Here is a 27,412-nt window from a genome sequence, read left to right as displayed (position 1 = left end):
AATTTAACGTGCTTTCCCTCCCAGGGGTGTTCTCCTTTTGAAAGGGACACAGAAAGAGAATGCACAAGTGACTATTTATTTATTTATTTATTTATTTAAAATTTTTATTTATTTATTTTTGGCAGCATTGGGTCTTTGTTGCTGCACGCGGGCTTTCTCTAGTTGTGGCGAGCAGGGGCTACTCTTTGTTGTGGTGCGCGGGCTTCTCATTGCGGTGGCTTCTCTTGTTGTGGAGTGGGGGCTCTAGGCACGCGGGCCTCAGTAGTTGCGGCACACAGGCTCAGTAGTTGTGGCGCACGGGCTTAGTTGCTCCGCGGCATGTGGCGTCTTCCCGGGCCAGGGCTACAAACCCGTGTCCCCGGCATTGGCAGGCAGATTCTTAACCACTGCACCACCAGGGAAACCCGCAAGTGACTATTTAATATGCTGGTGTTGATGAGTGGTATGAAGAACACACAAAGCAGGTAAGGGGATTGAGAGTGATGGTGGTGGGGGCAGGAAGGCTGTCTTAAAAAGGGTGGTCAGGGAAGGCCTGTCTCAGAAGAGAGCTGAAGGAAGCAATGGGGTGAGCTCTGGAAATCCGGGGAAGAGCAATCCAGCAGGGGGAGCTGCAAGTGCAAAGGCCCTGAGGTGGAAGTGGGCTTGGTCTGCTTGAAGAACAGCAAAGACAGCAGTGTGGCCGCAGCTGGGAGGAGGACACATGCAGGGTGTGGCAGGCTATTGAAAAAGCTATGGCTTTGACTCAAAGTGAGAGGAGACCCACGGTAGGGTTTTGAGAAGAGAAGGGACAGGGTCTGACCTAATGTTGTAAAGGGATCCCTCTGGCTGCTTGTGGAGAACAGACTGTGCCAGGCAAGGGAGGAAGCAGGGTAGAGCTCTCTGGTGGCTGCTGTAAAAATCCAGGCAGGGCATCGTGGTAGTGGTTTCTAAGACCAGGTTGGTGTTTCAGGGGTCAGATGCAGGATCAGTTCCGAAGGTTGAGCTTGTGGATTGGGCATGGGACGTGGACGGAGAGAAGGCAGGGATGACTCCCAGGTTTCTGGCTGCCAGTGTGTTTTCAGTGACGGAGGGTGAGGAATGGCTCTCAGGCCTTGGGGGTGTGGCGGGGTCACTAAGTGCTGTCCTCCTGAGGTCAGTGGATGTGGACAGAGGCATAAAGTTAATCAGGCCCTTGCATCTCTGATCCCTGGTTTTTAAACCTTCAGAGGCAATCCTCCTCCTGCCTCCTGAGCTGGGGTGAAGGTCCAGCCTGGAGGAACTACACAGGGGCAGCTTTAAGAGGTTTCAAGCCGTCAGGTTGTGACACCCATAATTCTAACCTCCAGATGGGTGGGATGATGTTCAGGAACCCACAGTAGCCTGGGGTGGGGGTGGGGGGGGGCAGAGTGCTGCCCAGCCAGAGTGGCGGTGGTAAGCTCTGCAGAAACACTGTCCTTCTGTGCCCTGTCCTTCTGTCCTGGTGTCTAAGGCCCCACCTGCTGTTAAGCTTCAAGATTGATTTTGCTTTCAGGGTTGTTATTATCCACTTAAACAACTTCATAGGAAAAAAACGGAACCCAGTGACCATCAAACATTAACCATTCATTCTAAATTCCCTGCCCACACCTGTCAATATATTTTTACATAGCAGTAAACAGTGGTCCATTCGGCTCTCTTGGCTGACTTTATCTCCTACACACATCTCCTGGTATTGACTGAGCCCTCAGACCTGTCAGCTTAATGGCCGCAGGGCACCCCCTGCATTGATGCGCTGGAGTTTGGTCACCATTTCTCCAGTGCTGGGCATTTGGGCAGATGCCAATTTCTTCTTCTAAATAGCTCTGCCGTGAATATCTTTATGTGAATTACTTTTGCCTTTTAAATTATTTCCTTGGGGCCTATTCCCCAAAGTGAGATTGCCTAATAGGTCATAGGATAGGAACAGTTTTATGGTTCTCATTTCGCACTGCCGGCCAGTGCTACAAAAAGTTTGAGCCGGGCTTGTGCGCAGCCCAGCCACAATGGATTTTTTTCATTTTAATTTATTTTCACTGGTTTAATAGGTGCATTATGGCCTGCTTCTTAACTTCCAGTTTTTACTTCCAGAAGCTATATTTGGGTCTTTTGAACACCTAATAATAATAAGACCTGATCTGTGCAGAACTTTACAGTTTACGTGAGACACGATGAGCCTAATATTATTGGCCTCTGTTTTGTATGGTGAAATGGGGGTTTAGTCAAGTTAAGCGCTGGAGTGGAACTTCCAGCCAGTTCTTGCAGGTTTGGTTGGAAAGAACTCCCACCCACTTGCCACCATCCCGTTCTTTCAGGGGGCCCAAGCCCCGCCCCCCCACCATCCTGTTCTTTCTGAGGACCCAGGTCCCCCAGATGCTCATTTCAGCCCCAGTCCAGTGCCTCAGTCCCCTGTCTCCCTCGGTTCCCACAGCCAGGCCTGTGTCAGGCTGCAAGCTGTGCCCTGTGCTTCAGGCTTGGGTCTCAGCTCGGGGGGTGGGAGGAAAACACTGGGCTTTTGGGTCATAGGGGCCTTTGAGGGTTCTTTGCTTTAGCGAGGCCGCTGCTCCCTCCATTCCCTGGCCCAGGGTTGGCCAAGGCTCTGCATCCTGGGTTGGGGGCCTGGACCTGGCAGTGTGTCTCTGGTCCCACCCAGGATGTCCCCCATCCCTAGTGTTGGTCGCAGGTACGCTGGTGCCCAGGTGACTGAGCCTCAGGTTCCAATAAACAGGGTTACTCAGGGGCCTGTCAGGCTCAACACTGGAGGCTTCAACTCTCAGACTAGGGGGACCTTCTTAGGGTGGACCCACCCTTAGGTATGAGTTTGTTTGTTTTTTGCGGTACGAGAGCCTCTCCCTGTTGTGGCCTCTCCCGTTGTGGAGCACAGGCTCAGGACGCGCAGGCTCAGCGGCCATGGCTCACGGGCCTAGTCGCTCCGTGGCATGTGGGATCCTCCCGGACCGGGGCACGAACCTGTGTCCCCTGCATTGGCAGGCGGACTCTCAGCCACTGCGCCACCAGGGAAGCCCCGTGAGTTTGGTTTTATTCTGCTCCCTTCTAACTATACTTCTAGAGCATCTACTAGGCAGCATGTGCTGTGATTGGTGGATTCCATTCTTATTGTATTTAACACTCTCAATAGGGAGCATTCTTATGCCCATTTTACAGGCAGGAAACTGAGGCTGTAGGCTAGAGAGTTAAATGATTTGCCCCAGGTCACACAGCAATTATTGCACACAATCTGAATGAGAATGCTGTGTCTGCTCCAGCCCTGCCCCTCCCATGGGCTTGGTTCAATAGGTTTGCTTTGTCAGCTGGAAGCTTGGTCACATCCAGAATTTGGCCCACTGCCAGGGTCCAGGGCCAAGTGAACTGCAGCGATGGGGTCTCCAGGACTGCAGATCTTGGTGGGGCTGCGTAGCGGGACCCCAGCAGAAAATTTTTACACGAGAAACCCTATGTCCATGGGCCCCACAGCCCCGGGCCAGGCAGACTCAGGTCCTGGGTTCCAGAAACCATTCTCTGCTCTGATAGGTGGTAGCCCCTCTCTCTCTCCATCATACTGGATGTTCTTCTGGGGAGAGCTTTCCTTCTAGTGATTACCTCTTTCTGTCCATATTGATGTTCTGGTCTCTCGGGATTATGGCTCTTGGCATCCCCCCCAAAGTAGAACTCTTCATTCAGTTTTACATTTTCCTCTTACAGGCCCTTGGAACAGGTTCCCAAAGGGTCCCAGGCTATATGATCAAATGGAAAGGGAACTGAAATTTATTGAGCACTTACTAGATGCTAGTGATTATGCTCTGTACCAAATGTGCATTATCTCGTTTAATCCTCACAACCCAGAAGTTATTTTCACTAGAGCTGAGATGTAGTATTATCCCCATTTTACAGATGAAGAGACTGAGGCTTCGAGAAGTTAAATAACTTGCCCAAGGTCACATAGTTATTAGAGGAGAGATAGAGCCCTACCTCCTGCCCCTCATACTACACCATCTGGGCAGCCCCTCAGACTTGCATTTACAGCTTCGGCTCAAGCAGTGCCCAACTTGAGGCATGTGCCTTTCTGATCTCTCTTCCCTGAGTGTCCTGCCTATAATGTTAGCACTGTCCTAGGGCACCTCATTTGTTGACAGTTTTGATCTCCCTGCCCACCAGGGAGAAAGTCCCTTTATAGTTTCCCCCAGGGGACCTCAGAGCCCCCACTTAGAGGGCTTTCTGGTGGCCTGTCCTAACATCCCTGAGTTCATTAGTTGTGTGCAGATTAGACTTCCACTGGTATGCAGACAGTGAAGATTCTATGAGTAGAACGTGGCACTCTCAAAACCTGTGTGCCTTCTGATGGGGCCAGGGTGTAGGTGCAGTGGTGCCAAACCTTCCCAGGGACGGGGGCACAGATGGACTGGCCACCACTTTCAGCAGTGCCAGGCTCTGCCGGAAGCATCAGGCTGTGCAAACAGTATCAGCTCCTGAAAATGGAACCGGGCGTTACACACAGCGGCAGACCCTGCGAGCCCTACTGGGCCCTGCCTCTGACTATGAGAGCAGAGCTTGTTTTCATGCTCAATCATGGTGACAGGCTGGCAGCCTGTGCCCTGATCTTTCAGCTGTGGCTGCTTTCCACACTCAGTAACAGTGCTCTTGGACCCGGAGGTCAGAGATAGATACATACATACTCAGGCTGGGGAGAGATTTTTGAAGCCAAAGGGGAGGTCGGCTGAATGTGGATCTGGTTTTGGTAAGCAAAAAAGACGTATTGCTGAGAGCAGACTTTAATAGAGTTGGCAGCAAGGGGAGGGCAGAGGTGCTTCAGGGAGGGGGATGTGCCTGACTGCCTCTGCATCCTAGAGCCGAGGGCAGGACAACAGGTGCTCAGGAAATGTTACAGAAGGGATCCATGAATCAATGGTAAGTTAACAGGCGATCGTATGTGCCTTTGAAGGGCTGGGAGGCCAGGGAGCAAGAGGGAAGATGGAGAGAGAATCATCCTGGACCAAGGTCTAATGCCCTGAGATAGTGACCAGAGGTGGATGGGGCAGGGTGTGCTGATGCTTCCCCTCAAGATGACTGACATTAAGGAGAGGCCAGGGAGGTGGTACTGGTGGGGGGACTGGTTCAAACTTGTTTTCCCAGCATGGAATTGGCACCTCCCCTAGACTCCAGAACTCCTGAGAAGCCACCTGGCCTGCCCCCTGGCCAGCGGCCGAAACAGAGGGCAGACTTCAGCCAGCTCTGCAGACAGGGCTGTGGGGAGGGCAGGGCGAAGCCCCACTGTGGAGAGCACAGAGAGCAGGGTTAATTTTCCTAAGTGGTACACATTTGATGGCCTGTGGTCCGCAGGAGAGGTGTGTAGCATCATCTCTGGCAGAAGGAGGCCCAGGAGGAGCCAGCCGAGCGCCTGCCCTGAGAGCCTCCTTTCAGGCCCCGGCCGCCATTCTCTGAGCAGCTAATTAAAAGAGAAAAGCCTGTTAATATTTCAGCACTGTTAACTCTGCTAAATTATTAAGTGTCCATTTGCATTACATACACAAAAGGATCGATAAACATGTGTGTACCAGGAGCTGGGAGAATGAGGGAGGAGTAGTTTCTAAGGATGCCACGTGGGACAGGCCCAACCAGTGACTCAGAGACTATGTCCTGCACCTGGAGCCCTGTGTCCTCAGCACTGTGCCCGGCACTTGCAAACTGGAAATGCATGGGGCTTAGCACAAAAGTCAGAGAGTCAGATGGACTCCAAACCAGCAGGGTGTCCTTGGGCAAGTTACTTAAACTTGCTGAGCCTCAGCTTCCTTATCTGACTAGTGGGAACAATAATAGGCTTGTTGTGGGCAATAAATAAGATAATAGATATAAAACACTCAATAAAACGCCTGCGCAGAGTAATATTATTATTATGTATATATTATTATGTGATCGTTATATCATGGTGATGGGAGGGAGACCTGAGACATAACTCCAGCTCACAGTAATCCCTCCTTGTTTCCTTTCTGCCTCTCAGCAGGCCTTTATAGACATCATTCTTATCCCACCTCTTCTAGACTATGCACTTCCCTAGTGCAGGGCCTGAGTGCCATAGCTCTCTGTACCCCCAGCACCAAGCTCAGCACGTCACACTTATAAGGATTTGTTGAATGACTATCTGATAGAAGGTAGGACCAGACCACAGATTCTGTTTCCATATCGCCTGGCCCGGAACACTCAGTGATGCTTCCAGGAGGTGGTTAGGGTGACGGTACTTGCCCTGCCATCCAGTAACTGGGAGATAGAACCAACTTCAGGTGGGGGAGTCAGCCGCACCCCCTTCTTTTCTCTCCTTGCCTTCCCACCACTCTGCTCTGTTTGGAAGTTTCCGCAGCCTGCAGACACGCTTCCCCTGAAAGAGTCAGGAGGGGGAAGCAGAACACCAGATCCCACTTGGTCATGATTAACCTTTTAAAATTTAGGGTGGGGAGGAAAGCTGCAGGAAAGCTGATGTGATGGGGCTTTTCATCAAGGGTTTTCATTCCCTTTGCTGTCTGTCAGCCTTGTTTGGCTCCACATCCTACTGTTGCATCCTCGTGTACTTTGCCAGTGTCCCCCACCCCCTTGGCTCGCAGCTGGGGAGAAAAGTCTCTGATGGGGGATGGGGATCCTTGATGAAATTCCCCTTCTAGGTTCCAGCGAGAATTCTCTTCAGAAGGCCACGGAGCAAGCTGGAATTTGCCTTAACATGCGTCCTTGAGAGTTTGTGGCTTCCTCACTGGGCCTCCTGGGTGCTGGCAGTCCCCACCCCTACCTATGGTTTGGGGTGTACACTTTTGGAGGTAGAAAGGAGTGAGCTGGTAGACCAGAAGCCTCTGCCAGGGACTTGCCATTTCTGCTCAGTTGCCCTCCTTAGGATACTGCCTCATTGGTGACACGTCTCATGCCGCTTGGTTACTCTCAACCAAGGGGCTGGGGAGGGGAATGTTACTTGGCTCCACAGCCATTATACTCTGTTAGGAAAGAGCTTTATGGTCAAGTGGAAAGCACTGGATTAAACCAAGTTACATGGATGTGTTTATTGCAGGACTTTTCAGGGCCTTTAATAGCATACTCTTGTGTGCTGAGACTCTGAGAGGGAGAAGATGCAGCATCCTTATTTGGCGATGGGCTATCTGTGAGCATTTTATGGCGCACAGGTTTGGCAGACAGTGTTTTCCTTTTCCATGGGGTTTGTTGCTAAATATTGGGAGAGTGAAATAGCAGAAGTCTCATAGGCCAGAAGCAGGGAAATTGTTCCACAGTCCTTCCTATTTTCTATCCACCAACGTGGCGTCAAGCAGAGATAAACAAATCCAGCAGTGCCTCTGAAATTCAAAGGGAGCGTGTTACAAATACAACTTCTGAGGCCCGCCCCTGAAGAGTCAGGGCTAGTGGTTCTGCATGGGCCTGGGAATATGCATTGCACGCATTGCAAAGGGCTCCCCTAGTGACACAAGGCGGGGGTAGAGGAGTCCGTGGAGGGCAGTGAACTGAGTTCCAAGCTAGTGGGAAGAAGGCCTGGGTTCGAGCCCCAGCTCTGCTACTGTCCTGTGTCTGTGAGTGGACAGGGTGTTCCCTTCTCCAGGCCTCAGTCTCCTTCTCTGCCAAAGGAGGCTAACTAGGACGTGCCCTTTCTGGCTCTCAGAACTGAGGCAAGGAGCTTGCAAATATACAGTGGACCCCAGGAATGTATCAGGCCTCATCATCTGTGGCAGATAAGACATCGTCCTTTCATGCGAAGGCCTTGCAGTCCCCTAGGGAGGTGGGGTTTTAAGAGGAGTGCAGGATCACTTACGGAATAATAATGCTGGCTGACACGCTTGATGGCTTACTGTGTACCAGACAGTTTTAAACACTTCACCTGAGTTTACTTATTTATTCCTCTCCACAACCCCATTTTACAAATGAGAAAACTACGGCTTAAATGACTTGCTAAAAGTCACAAGGTAACTTTCTGAGAGTTAAGTGTGTAAGAGGGACGCTCAGAAAGGGCTCCATTCCATCCCTCCCCTCTGGTTTTCCGACTCCCTGCACAGTCCTCAACATGAACTCTGAACACGTTCATGAAACATCCCTAATGGTTTAGTGTCTGCTTTGAGCGGCTCCACCCCTGAGATATAGAGGGGGCCACAGAGGGTGGTCTTCTGTCCCCACCTCTTGCTCCTATTTAATCATCTCAGGAGCTGTCATTTGTTGACAGAACACATACTGTTTGGCCAGATGTTTTACATATATTGTATTCAACCCTCACACTAGCCCTGGGAGAAGGCATTATTGTTCCCATTTTACAAATGAAGAGGCTGAGGCTCAGAGAGGTTAAGTAACTTGCCCAATGTCACCCAGCTAGTGGGTAGCAGAGCCAGAAATTAGTCCCAGATTGTCTGCTCTTTCCACCTCTCTCCAGCAGATCCCTTCTCCGCCCACTCTTCCTTTTTTCACGACACCCTGCTTTAGGGTCATCTTAGCACTTAACACACTCTGAAACCATCCGTTCATTTCTGTTTCCTTGTTTGCCATCCATCTCCCCAACAATGCTCTCTCAGAGCTGGTCTTTGTTTGCTTTTCATGACAGTCTCTCTAGCATCCAGGGCAGCGGCCTGCTTTTGTTGTTTGATAGACTGAATGAAGGGATTATGTCATGGTGCCTCTTGACTCAGGCCCTGGCCTGGTTGCCTTTAGAATCAGAAAATGTTGCCGCTGGTAGTGACTTCCTGGGGTGTGTAGAGTGAGAGGCTGAGGCTCAGTGGGACAGAACCCCTTTGGGGGTCTGTAACTTGGTGGGATCTCCGTTGGTTTAGGGTCGGAAAGCAGTTCCAGCCATTCCAGGGGTGAGCAGAGTCGGGGAGGCTGACTCATGTTAACGAAACTCAGTGGGGGTGATGGGCAAGTTGGAATGTCTGTGCCAAGGGAGTCTGAGTGCTTTGCAATTAGGCAGCACTTGCACCTGAAGGCAAATCTGAACCGGGAAGAAGTCAGCCATGGGAAGTGGCTCCTCAAATAGGACTCAGAGTAAAGGGAGTGGGTAATTGTAATGGTTAGTGTCCACTGAGGAAGCTGGGTAACATCAACAGACAATGTCATCAAAGCGGGGGTGGATGCTCTTTTTTTTTTTAATCTAATTGAAGTGTAAAGTGATATAGTAAAATCTTAAGCAAATACCTTGATGCATTTTTACGTGTACATCCACCCGTGTAACAGCCGCTCAGATTAAGGCTATGAACATTCCCATCTCACTAGATGGGATCCCACCTCCTCCCCAGAAACTTCTCTCGTGCCCTTCCCAGTAAATAATCGCCCACCTCCACCCAAGGGCCACCACTGTTTAGATCTCTGTTACTATAAGGTTGGTTTTTCCAGTCTCGAATTTCAAATGTATGAAATCATACACTATTTCCTCTTTTATGTCTGAGCTCTTTCACTCAAATTGTGCTGTGAGATTCAACAGGGTTGTTGTGTCTATCTGTAGCTCTTTTTTTCACTTCTGTGTAATATTCCATTGTATGAACGTGCCAGGATTTATTCATCCTTGCTGCTCTTGACGGACATGTGGGTTGTTTCTTGTTTTTAGCTATAATGAATAAAGCGGCTATGAATATTCTCGGACCTATTGTTTGGTTGTCACAGCACTAATTTCTATTGGGTACATACCCAGGAGTGGAATTCCTGCATCATGGGGTGTACCCTTGTTTAGCCTGAGTAGGTGCTGCCAAAATCTCTTCCAAAGTGGTTCTACTATTTTAGAGTTGGATAGTCTTAGGAGTTAATGTCATTAAAGGGCATTAGATAATCTTAATGATGTCATCACCCATGATGCCAGCTCATAGCCCAATGTCCAATGAGGAAGAGTACCTGTCAGGTGGCCAGAGGCCTTGTGTCTGCTGACCAGGCCCCATCTTTTCTGGCTTGGGCTAGCCAGGCCCTGAGAAAGTCCAGCTCTCCAGCTCTTTTTCAGTATTCCTTATCAGTCACCAAAGTGTCTTTCATTACAACACTGCCTGGCTACGGGCAAGCCACAGTGTCCAAGATTACAGCTTATCTTCCATTGGAGCCTGTTAAATCAATGTCTTCCTTGTTGAGAGGCACCCCAGACCTCTTGCAGACATCCATGCAGCCTTCTGGGCTTATCAACAACTGGCACACACATCACACATTGGTGGGTTTTTTCCTGAGGACCTTGGCCACAGATGGCTATCTTTTCCAAAGCATTTTCACTGCAGGGGATGATAGTTTCAGACCCATTCCCTAGATTCCAGGGTGCATCTTATACAGGGCCCACGTGCTGTTTATAAAATTCATAGAAAGTAGGAGTTGAAAAAAGACCTCAGAAGTCATCTAATACACTCCCCTCCTATAGGTGGGGAAACTGAGGCCCATGAGGTTTGACTTGCCCAAGGTCACACAGCTTGTCTCCTGACAACTAGCCTAGGTTCATTCCTCCATGGCAGCCAGACTGGACACTCAGACTCTGGGTTGGTAGCAGCTGCCACTGTTTGCAGAGACTCTCATGGTTAAACACAGCCTACATCACCCCCCAGATGGCTGCCCCACAAACTTCTTGATGTGTGGCCGGGCTGCCTCTGTGGGCCCACCTCTGTAATGAGTTCATGACTGTCCCATCAGTGTTGGTTGGAAAGACTCTGTTAAGGTGCTATTTGTGGCAACAGTAGAACACATCAGAGTTCTACTAAGCACTTCTCATTTATCCTGTGTGATGTTCACATCCACCCTTGTGAGTTCTCAGGGTTGGTAGCATTCTCTCCATCTTAGAGATGAGAAAATGAAGGTCCAAAAATCACTAGTGTTTTACCCCGGGTAATGTGGAATATAAAACTGCCCTATCAACCTGCAGGAAGCCCCCCTGTTTTCTGAGGGCTGGTCCAAAAGCTGCCTCTTCCATAGAGCCTTCTGTGATTCTTTCTCCAGCAGACAGTGGTGTCTCTCTCCTCTCACCTCCTCTTTACCTTTCTTAACAATGCTTAGCAACTTCACCATGGCATATTCCTATAAATTCATTCATTCAGTGTTCACTGAGTACCTGCTATATTCAAGGCTTTGCGCTGGGGATACCAAGGTGTGAAGCTCATGGTCTGGTAGGCAGAAAGATAAGAATGCTGAATTTGTTAGACACGCAGATTGATGCTTTGCTGTTGCACTGGAAAAGTGATGGATACAGAAGGAGGGAGGATGTAGGTCAATCATGGAATGCTTCCCGGAGGAAATTACACATTTTATGAACCGGTTTTATCTCACCTCCCTGCACCTCTTTAGGGCAAGGACTGAGTTTTCACCCCCTTGTGTCCGTCGTGCCCTGGATTAGCTCTCCTGCCTCCACTCCCTCCATCCTCATATATGAGCAGACAGGTTTGAAATTGGGGGCCTTGCCCTCCTTCCCAGAGCCCAAGTACTGGTGGGCTGGGGGCTGGTTTGCCTTCAGGACAGTGGGGCTAAGACACTGAAGGAGGGCCATGAACTTTTCTGGTTCAATCATTTTCCCTTTGGGTCCCCCAGCCATATCGCAGCTCTGGTCCCCCAGCCCTGGTCAGATCCCAGCCCTGGCCACTGTGAGAGAGGTTAGGGAGGATCCAAAGTCTTGTGAGAGCTTCCAGGCCCCCGGTGAGAACTTCTCTCCCTTGGAGAGGAGGCTGGCATAGGTTCAGAGAGCAATGAGGGAAAAGTAACAGGCGTTTGGGTGAGGGGAACGTGCAGTCCCTGGGGCTGGGGGCCATCTTAGTTAGGTTCGCTGAAGGTTGAGCCTTGGATTGTTGGTGGCAGTGAGTTCAGGCAAGTGATGTGCTGAGAAAGTGCTCTAAGGACCAACTGAAAGGGGACAAGGGAAACAGCCAGGTGAAAATGTGGTTTAGTTGACTTAGTCTCAGCCTGTTCCCTGGGGTGGGGTAGGGGGCCTCTGGAGCATGAACAGAACCGCTGTCACCCCAGCTTGAGGCAAGGTGGCTGGGCTTTTGCATCATGTCCACCAGTCATTGGGGTGTGTATGTATTGGGGAAGGGATGACCTCCTATAGGCATGTCTGGTCCAGGCAGCTCCCACTGGATGAGGGCAATTCCCTGGGGCAGGTGAGCTCTGCGTGCCTAGCAGCTAACACAGCAGCTGGGAGTGGAGGCACCTGCCAGATACAGGGAGCTGGGCAGAGCACCAGCAGCCTGCACGACAGGGGGCTGCTAAAACATGATGCTCACTGGGTGATAACCACTCTGCACAGATTACAAAGCCCCCTCACAGTCCTCAGCTCATTGAAGAGCACAGATCTCTTGCAAGGGCCGTGGGATGGGGAGGAATTGCCCCTGTCCTGAGTCCCTGGCCCTTCTGGTCTGGCCCGGGGCCCTAGGAGGATTCTTTCCTGAGCTCGATGGGATCAGGCCTCTGAGGGATGTCATGGAGAAGTCTGGGCTGACCCCTCCCCCTGACACACTCAGGAGGGAGCCTCAGACCCCCTCTGGCCTTGGTGCCTCCTGTCTAAACCTCCCCATCTCCCGCCAGCTCCAGCCCAGGCTCAGATCGTGCACGCGGGCCAGGCGTGTGTGGTAAAAGAGGACAACATCAGTGAGCGCGTCTACACCATCCGGGAGGGGGACACCTTGGTGCTGCAGTGCCTTGTCACCGGGCACCCTCGGCCCCAGGTAAGCCCCTGGCCTGGCTTGAGCAGGCCCCTCCTGCCCCACCCCGCTCTGGGATCAGAAGAGGCAGTGGGAGCTGTGACTAGAGACAGGCAGCAGCACGTCAGCAGAAGACAGAAGCCTGGGGCTGGGGAAATAGCTGGAAAATAAACCCTGTGGGGAAGGGCTAGAGGCTGTGGGCTTACTCACCTGGAAATATTGATGACTGAGGGCAAAAACTGAATGTCAGTTGTTCAGTTCCGGTCCAATCCCTGTATCTGTTGAGCAGACGCTCTATCAGATATATACCTTCAACCACTGTTTGAAGGCAGACCACGCGCCAAGCACTATGCTCGTTACTTTCTCCAGTGTTTTCTCTTTGGAGCCTCGCAGCCGTGCTGTGAGGAAGGCATCAGGGCCTCCATTTTAAGCTGAGGAAATCGAGGTTCAGAGAGGTTGGGTAAACTCCCAAGGTCCCCAGCTCTTGTGAGGGTGGGAGCAGAATTCACATCCAGAACCAGCATTCTCTGTAACTTGGTACAATTCCTCCTACTTCAGGAGGCTTCCGGTAGGCAAGCCCCACACTTTTGACATTAAGGGACTCAAAGCTATTAGAAAGTAACAGAAGATGCGGATCTGGAAAATCTGGGTGGATTTTTTCCCAGACTAAGTGTTTGGTTCAGGCAGGAAGTATTGGCTGGCTATCACTGAGAGCTGACAGGTGGAGGCAGGAGGGTGGGCTGGAGGGATGGGTAAAATTTGCTGGCGAGCTGCGGTGACCTTTAAAAGCAACAGAAAAGGTTTTGATTGGATCCTAGGAAGCACAGTGATTGCAAAATCCTTTTTGGGGGGACAATTTTGGGAACAGGGACAGCTTTAGTAGGTTTGGTCTTGAGACAAGCAGATGGACAAGAAAACTCCTAAAGACTTTTTCAAACGGAAACTATCATCACTGCTTCCTCCTTCTTAAGGTTGTTTTTTGGAAGTGTAAACAACGCTGCCAGTCTTCAGGTTGGTGTTTGCATAGGTGTGACTTTAGGCATGACGCTCCCTAAAGCCAGGGAGGCAGCTGGCCCACCTCTCCCTCAGGCTGCACTGGCCATCTGTGTGTGTCCCCTTGCGCATCACATGTAGGAGTCGTTTGTGGCTGTGGCTGTGAGTCCATGCACCCATTTTCTATTTCCATTTATAGTTTCATTATTCTTCCTGCCACCTAGGCTCAAACCCTTGGGCTCATATTTGACTCAGCCGCATATCATTCCCCACACCTAGCCAGGCTCTGAGGCCTTTCTTTTTACGTCTCTTGCATGGGTCTCCTTCTATTCCTCATTACCCCTTGAGGTCAGACCTTTAGCCTTGTCCCTTGGACCACAGCAGTAGACTCTAACTGGCCTCCCATTCTCCTACATCTCCCCCTCCAATCCATTCCTGCACCCTGCTCCCAGAATCATCATCCTTAGACCTGCTACATGATATCACTCCCCTGCTCAGAAACCTTCAATGACTCCACATTACCTACCAGACCCAGTTCAGGCTCATAGGGGTGGAACTAAAGACCCCCCCCCCACAATCCAGCCCCCACCTGCCTGTCCTGTCTGATGTCCCACGGCCATCCTCCTCACACCCCGTCTTCAGTGAACCTGTCCAAATACACCCTGTTCATTCTTGCTTTAGCCACTGCTCTTTACCTGTCCTGAAATGCCTTCTAGTGCCTTTTGCTCATTTCGTTACAATAAATATTTATTGAGCACCTGCTATGTGCCAAGTACTGTGATGGGTCCTGAGGATACAGCTGCAGTTCCTGTTGTCATGGAGCATCCAGTCTAGGGGTGGAGCAAGTATCATCTCATAGCCCAGTTTGTTGTCAGATGGAAGAATGAGTGGGCATGGAATTCCCTACTCCAAACTAATAGCAAGAAAGAGGGGCTCTCTATGGTTAAAATGAAGAAGAAATCTATAGCGATGGTAGTGAGCAAAAGCTGAAGAAACTGGTACTTTGAGGGACTTAACTGCGTACTCACCTCAGGGGTAGTAGTATTAATACACACATGGGGGGTAAGCGCTGAGGCCACAGGCCCATCTATGACTGGAGCTAGAACTGGACTTCTTACCTAAAGCTGGAAGGTTGATAAGAGTGATACCACCTATGAATGGGGACCAGAAGATCTCTGCCTCATAGCCCAGAGTCACAGCAGGGAGCAGACTTTCTGCTTCAGGGTATGGGTGCAAACAGAGTCACCTATGAGGGAATAACCCTAATCCAGTCTGTGTCTTGCACTATCCAAGTGGTGAGGAGACCTTAAGCTGAGAAACTAATATAAAAACTGGGACTTCCCTGACGGTCCAGTGGTTAAGACTCTGTGCTTCCAATGCAGCGGGTATGGGTTCGATCCCTGGTCAGGGAACTAAGATCCCACATGCCACGGGGCATGGCCGAAAAATACCCAAACTGGTTGAAACCTGTGAATGTATATATCTTGGGCATAGGCAACCATAAAGCTACACCACAGACAGGCCCTGTCAGTGCCCAAGTGGGAATTCTGAGGAAGATAATTCCTACTGAATACAAGCCCATGGGGTGAAATTTTAAAGCATATCTAAAAATACAGTGCCAGGAGAGCCAGTCCATAGACCCAAATAATTGAACAATTCACATCTGAGAAAACAGAGATGATAGAGCAATATGAAAGGATCTTTAAAATAAATGTGTTTAAAATGTTTAAAGAGATAATGGAAGGAATAGAATCTATAAGACAGGAGATTATAAAACCTGATCAGTTAAGATATGGAAAAAAGCAAATAGAAATCCTAGAAATAAAAAATAATAGTCTTTAGAAAAATTTGGCCTCAATACCATAGAAGTAGCTAAAGAAGAAACTGGTGAATTGGATAATAGATCCAAGGAAATCAGCTACAATGCAGTCTGGAGAGGACAAAGGGATGGAAAATGTGAAAAGGAAGTTGGGAGACATGGAGGATAGAATGAGAAGCTGTAACAAATTTAGGCGTTCTACAAGGACTAGAGAAAACTTAGAAGAGGCAACATTTAAAGAGATAAAGCCTGAGAATTTTGTAGAATTGAAGAATGGTATGAACTCTCAGATGGATAAACCAAGTCCTAAGCATTTGTAAACAAACCCCATCTAGATAAATCATGGTAAAACTGCAAAATGTCAAGTACAAAAAGCAAAGACATTTTCATGGTCTTGTTCTTTTTCCAAAGCACCCTCTGATCTACGTCTGAGTGTCCTGAAACTGCATGTAGCCTTCCCCAAGTTTTGTAACCCCTGGGTCCATGAGGGTAGAGTTGAGGGTGGTGAGGAGATGAGAACAGCAGTGACACACCGTCACTCCTGCCAAATTCTATTGGTCACACAGACCAGCCCTGGTACAAAATGGGAGGAAAGTACAGAAAGGTGTGAATACCAGGAGGTGGGGACCACGGGGGGCCATGGTGGAGGCTGGCTATCACATACACCTCTTTCACAGATGAGAAATCTGAAGCTAGGAGATGAGTAACCTACCCAAGGCCACTAAGCTAATAAGTGGAATAACAAAAATTTAATCAAATTCTTACTTTTCCAGGAATGAATTATATACTCATTTAGTCTTCTCAGTAAGCCTAGGAAGGGAGTAATATTTCCATTTTACACATGCGGAAAGGAAGGCAGGAGAGGTCGAGTAACTTGCCCGCAAATCCATGATGCTAACAACTGCACATACTGCCTTTTTAAAAGCCTCTTCCACCTGACCCCAGATTCCCCAGGCTCTTCACTGAGAGGTCCTACCTCCAGCGTGCATTCCCACGAGACTGTTTGGGTTAGTTTTGCAGGCCTGTGTATGCCTTATGTGCACTCGTGGAAAAGTATGGGGGTGGGCGGGGACCCCCCTCCCCTTCCCCCTCCCCTTCCCCCTCCCATTCCCCTCCCCCTCCCCCTCTGTGCGGTCTGACTCTGCCCTGCCTGGCTGGCCCAGGTGCGTTGGACCAAGACTGCGGGCAGCGCGTCGGACAAGTTCCAGGAAACATCGGTGTTCAATGAGACACTGCGCATCGAGCGCATCGCGCGCACGCAGGGCGGCCGCTACTACTGCAAGGCTGAGAACGGCGTGGGCGTGCCTGCCATCAAGTCCATCCGGGTGGACGTGCAGTGTGAGTCGGGTCTGCCTCTTAGTACCCGGGCCAGGGGCCTGCTTCTGGGGGCTCAGGCTGGGAAGGAGGAGTGGGGAGAAGGGTAGAGAAGTGGCACCTCCGTGGAGAACAACGGTAGAGACTTTCTGTTTTCCGGGATAGAGAAGGGCATCCCTGATGTTCCTTTGATGTGCACTACCTTATACCATTCACCCATCTCTATCTTTAATCCCATATGAACCTTGCAGCATCCCTGCAAAGTGGTCAAGGAGGGCAGGACAGGTTGGATTATACCCATTCTACAGATGAAGAAGCTGAGACCAAAGGCTTGTGACTTGCTCACTGCATAGGTCTCTTCTCATTATGGTCCAGTGTCCTTCCCACAGTACCTCATGTCTCTGCTTTTGTCCCAGGGAAGCTCTGAAGCTTCCCTATCCCGACACCTGCAAGACCAGGCACCCCTCAGTCCTTGCTACAGGTTGAATGGGAAGCCCTCAGTCCCTGCCTGCCATCCACGGATATTCCCTTGACCACTCAGAGGCTATCTTCCTTCTTGCCAGCTGCCTCTGTGCCATCCAGGCTGACCTAGGTACCCAGAAGCTGTGGGGCCAGGCCCAAAGGTCTGTCTGCCACCATCTTAATATCTACAATGAACCTATCCATTAAATACACCCCCCTGCCCCAAGTGGGACCTGATAGAGTGGTGGGACCCCAGGCCCTCTCTTCTGTCCCCCTTCAGCCACCCAGGGGCCTGACAAACCCTGGGGCTGAGGGTCGTTTCTCAAGTTATTGCAGCTGGAAGGGTCTGGCAGCCATGGCCTGATTTCCATTGTGCAGCTGCTTCCTCCATCCCATGATAGGAGGGTGAAGATAGACACACACATACCCCCGCCCTCCCCACCCCCCAGCCAATGCAGGTCCCTGGGGAGGGACTGCTGAGAAGCCAACACATCCAGTCCCCTGCCTCTGACTGGTTGCTCAAGCTTGCAGGGCTGGGAGAGCATCTTGCTCTCTGGAAGCATCCCATGAGAGTAGCTTAACTTTCCCTGAGAGCTGCCAGGGGCCCAAGCCCTCCACCTAGGGGGTCACACATCTGACTCCACTGGGGCTGTGCCCTTGCAGACCTGGACGAGCCAGTGCTGACAGTACACCAGACAGTGAGCGATGTTCGAGGCAACTTCTACCAGGAGAAGACGGTGTTCCTGCGCTGTACGGTCAACTCCAACCCACCTGCCCGCTTCATCTGGAAGCGGGGCTTGGACACCTTGTCTCACAGCCAGGACAATGGGGTCGACATCTATGAGCCCCTCTACACCCAGGTCAGGATGGGCGGCAGCTGGCTTGGTCTCCTCATGGCTCACCCCACATTCTTCCTCCTGCACCCCACAAGGGAGGGGGCCAGGGGGGCTGAAGCCTCACCATCTGGAGTTCCAGGGACTGCCCTGACTCCAACAAGTTTCTTCTGACATCAGAGGCAAGCATTCTGATTGGGCTTCAGACCACCTGGGGCAGACAGAATTGAGACAGAAAGGTCAGGAAGCAGTGGTGAGGACAGGAGAGTCCTCAAGGCAACATGTCCTCTAAGAACTTTGCCAGTTAGGAGAGGCACCTCCTGGGGCAGACAAGCCATCCCTGCCTGTTGCTGGCTGTCAGGGTCTTTGGAACGACGGGCAGGAACAGCAGGAGTTGGGGTAGAAAGATGAGTCACTTCCCATGGCTCTCCTGCAGTCCTAGGAGATGGTGATGAAGCCATCCTGCAAGAGAGTGTTCAGAGGCAGCTTTCCTAGGTGGCTGTCAGAACTCCACATGTAGCCATGGCCTGTAGGGCCAGCCCTATATTTGTATGGGTTGTAAGACAGAGCAGGATTCCCTTGTTACCCTTCCATTTCCTAGAATGGGGAAACTGAGGCCTGGTCCTGACCAGTGTGTACCAGGACACCCTCAGACCCATGGAAGCCCAGGGTATGGGGAGTGTGCCATCCACCCCAGGCTCAGTCCTGAATAGGAATTTGCTTTAGCCTCTGGTGCTTGGTGAATGTGTGTGAGACCCAAGCAGGCCCCTCACCCCAGTGGTCACTGCCCAGGGGGAGACCAAGGTCCTGAAGCTGAAGAACCTGCGGCCCCAGGACTATGCCAGCTACACCTGCCAGGTGTCTGTACGCAACGTGTGTGGCATCCCGGACAAGGCCGTCACCTTCTGGCTCACCAACACCACGGGTACAGGCACTTCCCCGCCCACCCCCTTTCCCACCTGGGCTGAGTCCTCAACCAGGAGGTGGTGCCCATCTCATGCAAGACTCCAAGCACATCACCACGAGTGTTTCCCCTCCTCCTTCCTGCCTGCTCCTTCCCTTCTCCCCCTGCAGGCCTTCCCCGGCCCCCATTCCCTCCCTGATTCTCCTCCCCCACATCTGGCCCTGCCTCTTGGTCCCCTAAGACCCCATTCTTGTCCTCCTAGCACCACCAGCCCTGAAGCTGTCTGTGAACGAAACTCTGGTGGTGAACCCTGGGGAGAATGTGACGGTACAGTGTCTGCTGACAGGCGGTGATCCTCTGCCCCAGCTGCAGTGGTCCCATGGACCAGGTCCACTGCCCCTGGGTGCCCTGGCCCAGGGTGGCACCCTCAGCATCCCTTCAGTGCAGGCCCAAGACTCTGGCTACTACAACTGCACAGCCACCAACAATGTAGGCAACCCTGCCAAGAAGACTGTCAACCTCCTGGTGCGATGTACGTGGCTCCGGAGGGGTGGAAGGAAACTTGGGGAGCAGACAGGGTCCCTGTACCTTGGGAACTGAAATGGGAAAGGGGCCTGTCTGCTTCTCCTTGGTAGGGGAGGTAGGCTGAGAAGGCAGGTTCCAGGCACTTTGATTTCCCTGCAATTCAGCAGATGGCAGGACTAAAATTTGCATAAAGTTTTATTTACAGTTTACAATCAATACATTTTCAAATATAACCTCAACAACCCAAGGAGTAGGAAGGGCTGGTGTTGATAACCTAGTTTTTTTTTAGACTGGGAAACTGAGGCTGCAAAAAGCTAAATGTGGACATTCCAGACTCTAAGAGAAAGTTCCTGACTTTCTCCCTGTACAATGGTTTCTACATGATTAATAGAATTAAAGTGAAAATAACACACATTTCCACATACCTCATATGTAAATCTTTATTAGCAAAGCATTTCAGTGAGTATAAAGATAATTACTAAATGTAAAAATGATTAAAACTTGGAGCACAATATAAAGAAGTACAAATACTTTCCTAACTAAATTTCAGCCTCAGTAATTATCATTAGCTGCTCGATAAGATCTTGATTTTACTACTCTGCTTTAAGGAGGAAACTTTAAATTCTTCTGCTTGTGCAGCTTTAGGTAGTTGTTTTAAAATTTATTTAAAAAAATTTTTTTTTAAAGATCCAGGCTTGTTTCCAGCTCTTTAGCACTTGAAAGTAAAGTACAGCTTCTGTCAAATTCAATTGAGCATCTTCTGATGAACACTCTTCTTTGTTCATGTGTCACTGACCAGTCTCTCCCTGACTCTCCTGACCAAGAGAAGCTGGCTCTCTATGACTTTTTACTTAATTATGATTAAGTAGTGAGAAAGATAATAGTCAAACTGTGGTTATCTAATGACTACTGTTTCCTTTGATGGTACTTTTCCCATCAGAAGATTGTTCTTCTCCACCTGATCCATATGCCCTTTAAAACCTGGGTTGATAAGATTGCCATTTTCATCAAATACTTGTGGTCACCTCTCGGGGTGACATACAGCCTGCTTCACTCAGCCCAGTCCTGATTTATGGCTGTTGTAGCAGAGTCCTTTCCAATGAGCACCTAATATTAAGAATTCTCTCTAACTCTTGGCATACATAAAATAATTTTTAGATTTTTAAAGGAGGCCAGACCATTTTCTTTCTAACTCTGTATTTTTATGTAATTGCATGTAAAATGATTGTATTGGTCTTTTTTTTTTTAATGACACAAACTTGTTGCAAAGAGCTAAACAGCACAGAAGGGCAAATTAAAAATTTCCCCTCAATTTCCCTCAGTCCCATTCTCTAGATAGAACCAGTGTTACATTCTGGTGCCTCTTTCCAAAATTTGTATTTTGTATATTCTGGGTTTAAAACAACAATAAAAATAAAGCAGCGTAGTAGTTAAGAGCACAGGCTCTGAGTGTGAATTCAAGATTGGCTATTTACCAATACTTCTTTGAGCAAGTGAATTAAACTGTCTGAGCCTCATTTCCCTCCTTTGTAAAATAGGGAAAATAAAATGCCTCCCTCAAAGATTGTGGGATGGGCTAAACGTGGAAACGCACAGACAGTGCTTAGAACAGGGCCTCTCATAGTGTATGTTTGGTCAACAGTGGCTGTATTGACTACTAAACCCACTTTTCTACAGCGAGCTTTTTTTTTTAACTTTTGGAAACACATCTGAGAGAGGAGAACAATTTCCAAGCAGAAAAAGTGATGGTTTCTCCTGGGAGTGGGATCGTAGCCCCCAAACTCCAGGAAGGCCAGTTGGAGGGTAGAAGCTGCATCTGGATGGGGGTGGTGAGACAGGGAACCCTGGCTTTGGGCCAGCTCCAGCCACCTTTCCCTCCCCATCCACCCATAGCCATGAAGAATGCCACATTCCAGATCACCCCAGATGTGATCAAAGAGAGCGAGAACATACAGCTGGGCCAGGACCTGAAGCTGTCATGCCATGTGGATGCAGTGCCCCAGGAGAAGGTGACCTACCAGTGGTTCAAGAATGGCAAGCCAGCACGCATGTCCAAGAGGCTGCTGGTGACTCGCAATGACCCTGAGTTGCCCGCTGTCACCAGCAGCCTAGAGCTTATTGACCTACACTTCAGCGACTACGGCACCTATCTGTGTGTGGCTTCCTTCCCGGGAGCACCTGTGCCCGACCTGAGCGTCGAGGTCAACATCTCCTCTGAGACAGGTGGGCAGCTGGAGGGGGGCAACAGGGAGGTATGAGGGGGCTGGAGAGACCCACAGAGGGGAGGTGGGGGCAGCAGCTTGGGAAAGGGAGGCCACAGTGAGGAGGATATCATTTGTTCATGCCATATGCATTTATTAAACACCTGTTATATGCCAGGCATTATGCTACGCACTGGAGTAAAGTGATGGGCAAAACAGGCCACATTGAACTTAGTAGCAAATGTTTTTCAGATCATCCCACAAATAAATGTATCACTGCAAACTGTGATGCATGAGAGTCAGGAAAGAGTTTCCTAAGATAGCAGGTTTGATCTGAGATCTGAGGGAGGGGCAGGATTTTAGTAGGCAAAGGAGAGCAAAGGGAGGGTGGAAGAGAAAAGCAGGCCAAGGAATCAGCATATGCAAAGGCACCGAGGCAGGAAAGTACATGGAGCATTTGGCGCACTGAAAGAAGGAGAGTGTGGCTGAGAGAATAGAGTGAGATGAGAGTGGAGAGGTTGGCAGGGGCCAGATTTTGCAGAGGATTTGGGTCTTTATTCCAATAATAATAAATAACGATAATGAAATAATGGCCAACATTTACTGAGTGTTTACTATGTGTTCTGATGATTTTATATTTATCTCATTCACTTTCATGATTTACTTTATGGGGTAGATGGTTCATCTTCAGTTTTTAGAGATGAGGAAACTTAGGCTAAGAGAGTTTAAGAATCTTACCTAAGGTTACACATCAATAAGTGGTGGAGCTGGGATTCAAACCCAGGCAACCAGATTTCAGAACCTGCTCTCAGCCACCCGTGAAGGGTTTACACTTTGAAAATTGTAAGAGTTTGGACGGAGTGACTTTGGAGAAGGTCTCTGGAATCTCATCTCCAGCCCCCAGTACCTTGCACTGAGTTGCTGGCTGACTTTGGCTAAGCCTCTTCAACTCTCTGGGCCTCAGTCTCTCCTCTATGAGACATTGAACCAGATGGCCTTGGAAGCTCTTCCCATCCTGACATCTGAACAGGGAGAGGCCAGGCGTAGCTGGAGGTGTCAGGAAAGGCTTCCAGAAGGAGACAGACCTGAGCTGGGCTTTGGGAGTGGGCTAGGCCTCCACAGATTCCACAAATCCATTCTGCAAATCACAGAGCCATGTCTGGGGTGAGGAGCTGGGGACTCAGACACGAATGCCACAGCCCCATCATCAGAGCTCACTGCCTAGACAGAGAGATAGACCTGTTGCAGAAGGGTCAGGCAAGGTGGAGGAAAAGGAAGGACAAACCTTAGATAAGACTCAGGAGCTAAAGGTGGGGTCTGCAGAGCATCTGGGGGCACAAGAGGAGTACCAGGCTGCCCGGGGTCATCAGGGAAGGCTTCTTAGAGGAGCCATTTTCCATGTGAGCATTTGCCCATGCTCAAGCCCATGAGAGGAGGGACAGGGAGCCCCCCAAGGTGTATGAGACTTGCTGTGTCCAGGAAGTATGTTCCTTACAAGTGGATCCCACAGCTGGAACACAGGATGGGAAAGGAAGATGAGGCTGGGGGTTGACAGAGGCCAGAGCACAAGGGCCTTGTTAGAAGAGCCAAGGAGTTTGAGCTTTAACCTGAGGGCAGTATGGCCTCAAAATGGGACAGCCCTTTATCTTGTGGGGGCAAAGAAGGGTCGGGAGCTGGGGTGTTTTAGAAACAGGGAAATCAATGGGGTACAGGGCCATTTCCTTCATTTCATTCATCAGCTTGATGCCTAGGACATAGAAGCTTTTTAAGGACGTGTGGAGATGGTTTAGAATTGGAAAAATAAATTAAAATTAACTGGCTCCAAAATACAAAGGGAAAACTGCAGAATTAAAGCCAATAAATGTATAAATGTTTACAGAGTATAAATTATGCTAACTAGATAACTGGACTTCAGCTTGCCTTGTAGAGTTATTTACGATTTATATTTAATGTAGACATTTAATTTGTTTGATGTGATATGGGATGGGACCCATGGAAGTCTTTAAAAGACCCTTAATTTGGGCAATGTGTTGGGTTGGATTAGGTCTGGCTGTGAATAACAGAAAAAAACCTAAATAATGGTGCCTTTAAATGAGCTAGATGTGTATTTCTTCTTTATGTAAAAGTGAGCAGTCCAGGCTGGAATAGTGGCTCTGCTCCACCAAATCCTCAGAGCCCCAGGCTCCATTTTGTCTTGCTTTTCTGTTATCTTTAGCATGTGCCCCCTCGTCCACGATGGCAGTGCCAGCTGCAGCCATCAGTCTGCATTCCAGCCTGCAGGGAGGAAGAGAGGCACTGCCTCTCCATTTAAAGACTCACACCATCTTGGCCAGGATTTAGTCACGTGACCAGAGCTAGCCATAAGGCAGGCTGGGAAATACAGTCTTTATTCTGGCTGTGTGTCCTGCTAAAGCCCAGATATTCTTTCACTTTTGAAGAAAGGGTAAGGATGTTGGGGGACAGACTACCAACCTGTGATAACACTCCAGAAAGAGAAGATGGAGGCTTTCACTAGAGCAGGGCCAGTAGGCAGGAAGGAAGGGATTGAGGGAGAAGATATTTAGCAGAACTATTTAAAAAGTGGAACCCCCCCAAATAAATAAATAAAAGGTGGAATCCCCCAAACTTAGTAATGTTGGGGATAAGGGGATAGAAAGAATTGGCCTGGACGACTTCAACACTCTTTCTGAGTTGGGAGACCTTGAGGTAGAGACCCAGGAGGTGGAGAGGATTTGGGGAGGGGAGTTCTGCTTTGAAGATACTGCAGGATCTGTGGAACATCGGGGATGGGAAAGGAGGCTCGCACTTAGTGGGAGGGAAGCAGGAGCCCCAGAGCAGAGGCCGGGGGATGGGGGGGGGGCGGTGAGGGGAAGCTCTAACCCCGCTGCTACCTCTTCCCTGCTCCGCAGTGCCTCCCACCATCAGCGTGCCCAAGGGCAAGGCCGTGGTGACCGTGCGCGAGGGCTCGCCCGCCGAGCTGCAGTGTGAGGTGCGGGGCAAGCCGCGGCCGCCTGTGCTTTGGTCCCGTGTGGACAAGGACGCTGCGTTGCTGCCCTCGGGGCTGCCCCTCGAGACCTCGGACGGGAAGCTGCGGCTGGAGCGTGTGAGCCGCGACATGAGTGGGACCTACCGCTGCCAGACGGCTCGCTATAATGGCTTCAACGTGCGCCCCCGCGAGGCCCAGGTGCAGCTGAACGTGCAGTGTGAGTCCCACCGCCCCACCCAGACTACTGTCCAGAGCTGTCCCTCCCGGTTTACAGTCAGGCCTGCCCCCTCTTCACCCCTTCACCCACCCTAGTCCAACCAAACCCCTCTGCTGATACCCCTAAACCGTCCTTGACCCCCGTGCTCTAAGACATGGAGGTCCATGACTCTTGCCACACTTCTACTCCATCTTCATTCCCAGGGACCCAGTGAGTAAAGAAATAACTGATTTTGCCAAGTGAAACTGGGAGTTTGAAGGAGGAAGGAACCTTCAAGGGAACACACTGCTTCTGATAGTATAATGACGAGAGTTAACTTACCACGTGCCAAGCACTGAGTGTTTTAATGCCCTAACTCATCTAGCCCTCCACAGTCCTATGTATAGATTCTGTAATTCACCCATTTTTACAAATAGGGAAACCGAGTCACACAGATGTTAAGTAACTTGCCTAAGATCTCACAGCTAGTTAGAGGCAGAGCTGGGGTTTGAACCTAAGCTATCTAGCTCCGGAGATCATGCTGTAAATCCCGACGTTATGCTGCTTTTCATTACACGGAGGGTGAGGGGACCATTTGAGGCATGAATAGAGGCCCAGTCTGGGAAGCTCGGCTGGAGGTTTTGGCCGGGAAGGAGTAGGTATCTGCAGGTCGGGGAGCTATGAGTGTGCCTATTTTGTATGTTGTGAGTATGTATCCGCCCTGAGACCCTTCCAGGATGCTGGGGGGTGGGGGGAGGGGTGGCGGGAGTAGGGGCGAGTACGTCGCCTCCCCATGGGGCCGCTCCTCAGACCCCACTCGGTGGGGAGAGGCCCCGCTGACCGCCGCCCCCGCCCCCAGTCCCGCCGGAGGTGGAGCCCAGCTCCCAGGACGTGCGCCAGGCACTGGGCCGGCCAGTGCTACTGCGCTGCTCGCTGCTTCGAGGCAGCCCCCAGCGCATCTCCTCGGCTGTGTGGCGCTTCAAAGGGCAACTGCTGCCTCTGCCGCCTGCCGTCCCCGTCGCCGCCGAAGCCCCCGACCACTCTGAGCTGCGCCTCGACGCCGTCACCCGCGACAGCAGCGGCAGCTACCAGTGCAGCATCTCCAACGACGTGGGCTCCGCTGCCTGCCTCTTCCAGGTCTCGGGTGAGTGTCCCGACTGCCCCGCCCCAGCCAACCCCGTCCACCTGGCGCCAGGCTCCGCCCCAACCCCAGCCCTGCCCAGGCTCCGCCTGGGGCCCCGCCCTTTCCGGCCTCACTGCGCCTGGCTTAGGGCCCTGCCTTTCCAGGACCCGCCCATGCTAGGTACAGATCCCGCGCAGGCCTCCTGGAAGTAACCGGGACGTTCTCTCACAGCCCTGAACCCTCCACTTGCCCGCTCTAGGTCTAGGCCTTCCCCTTTCGAGGCCCGCCTCGACTTGGCCTAAGCCTCGCGTGTTTTAGCTTTGCCCGGCTCCTGGCATCTGACAGGCCCGCTCCCTTCACCAGGCCTAGACTTTGCCCCCCTAGCCCCAGGAGCACCAGGTATGGGCCCTTGCCTTTAAAGGCCCATTCACACCTGGCTTACGCCCTGCCTACGTGAGGCATAGGCTCCACCCCTTCCAGGTCTCTGCTTCCACCTGTTTGAGTAGCAGGCATTGCTTTCCCTGCAACCCTGTCCACGTCAGGTTTAGACCGACCCGCTCAAGGCCTGGGCACCGCCGCATCTCAGCCGTCACTTCTCAAGCCCCTCCTCCTTCGTCCTTGGCCCTAGAGGCTGCAGATAGGAAATCTCTTCCTGACTGCGGGCCCAATGTGAGGGGCCTGAGCTGTAGCTTAGAGGAGGGAAGAAGCGCCTCAACAGCTTCTCTGGAACGTCGTGGGTGGCGCTGGGCCAGCCAGCACACATTTCCTGAGCTGTCACTCTAGAGGTTCAGGCCCCTCGGTGCCCAGAAATCCCTTTCAGCCCCATCTCTTCATGTCATTCAGGTGGGCATTTTGGGGCTGCAGATGGGCGTGGGTGGGTCACAAAGGAAGGAAGGTCGTGGTGAGAGTGGAGGGGAAAGGCTGGACCCACTCCCTTCTCTTCCTCCCTTGGAGAGAGCCGGTACCCTGTCAGAAGCAGCACCCCAGAGGAGAGCCCCAGGTGTGCCTGTCCCCCATTTTACTGTGCCCCCGCTCTCCCAACAGCCTCTGACTGACTGGGTGCCCCTTAGCTCTTGTTTGGATCTCCTCACTCACAGTGGGGGGCTAGGGCCACAGGTCACTGGCCACCTACCCAGCCCCTCCCCACCCCACCCAGCCCTGCCAGCCAGAGGCCCCTGTGACATTTCCCACCTCCTTCCCCCTCCCCTGTTCTCCCACACTTTCCCTGTCTCCCCACCTTTTGGCCACTCTCTATCTCTCTTCCCTTCCTTCTACCTCAAAATCCATGACCCTTCCTGGTGTCTTCTATCCAATTCTCTTCCCCTGTGTCTTCTCTAATATCCCTTCTCTGTGTCTTAACCACATTTTTCTTTTCCGTCCTTTCCTTGGCCTTTCCACTCCCTTCTCACCAACACCACCTCTTGGATTCCCAATCTCCCTTTCCTCCA

General features: G+C 50.9%; 1 protein-coding gene across 2 annotated transcripts in view; it reads left to right on the top strand.

The window, feature by feature from the left end:
• MDGA1 (MAM domain containing glycosylphosphatidylinositol anchor 1) overlaps positions 1–27,412 on the top strand; it is a 59,078-nt gene that overhangs the window by 17,593 nt on the left and 14,073 nt on the right. For both annotated transcript variants that reach the window (XM_004267652.4, XM_033424096.2), the window contains exons 2-9: positions 12,493–12,632; positions 16,584–16,758; positions 17,860–18,056; positions 18,822–18,954; positions 19,196–19,465; positions 21,352–21,681; positions 24,569–24,862; positions 25,701–25,985. In XM_004267652.4, coding sequence (XP_004267700.2) covers positions 12,493–12,632; positions 16,584–16,758; positions 17,860–18,056; positions 18,822–18,954; positions 19,196–19,465; positions 21,352–21,681; positions 24,569–24,862; positions 25,701–25,985 — 1,824 coding nt within the window. The remainder of the gene's footprint in view (positions 1–12,492; positions 12,633–16,583; positions 16,759–17,859; positions 18,057–18,821; positions 18,955–19,195; positions 19,466–21,351; positions 21,682–24,568; positions 24,863–25,700; positions 25,986–27,412) is intronic.

Source organism: Orcinus orca, chromosome 10 (assembly GCF_937001465.1).
Source record: "Orcinus orca chromosome 10, mOrcOrc1.1, whole genome shotgun sequence".
In the NCBI taxonomy this organism is placed as follows: Eukaryota; Metazoa; Chordata; class Mammalia; order Artiodactyla; family Delphinidae; genus Orcinus; species Orcinus orca.
This window is presented reverse-complemented; position numbering and strand designations above follow the sequence as displayed.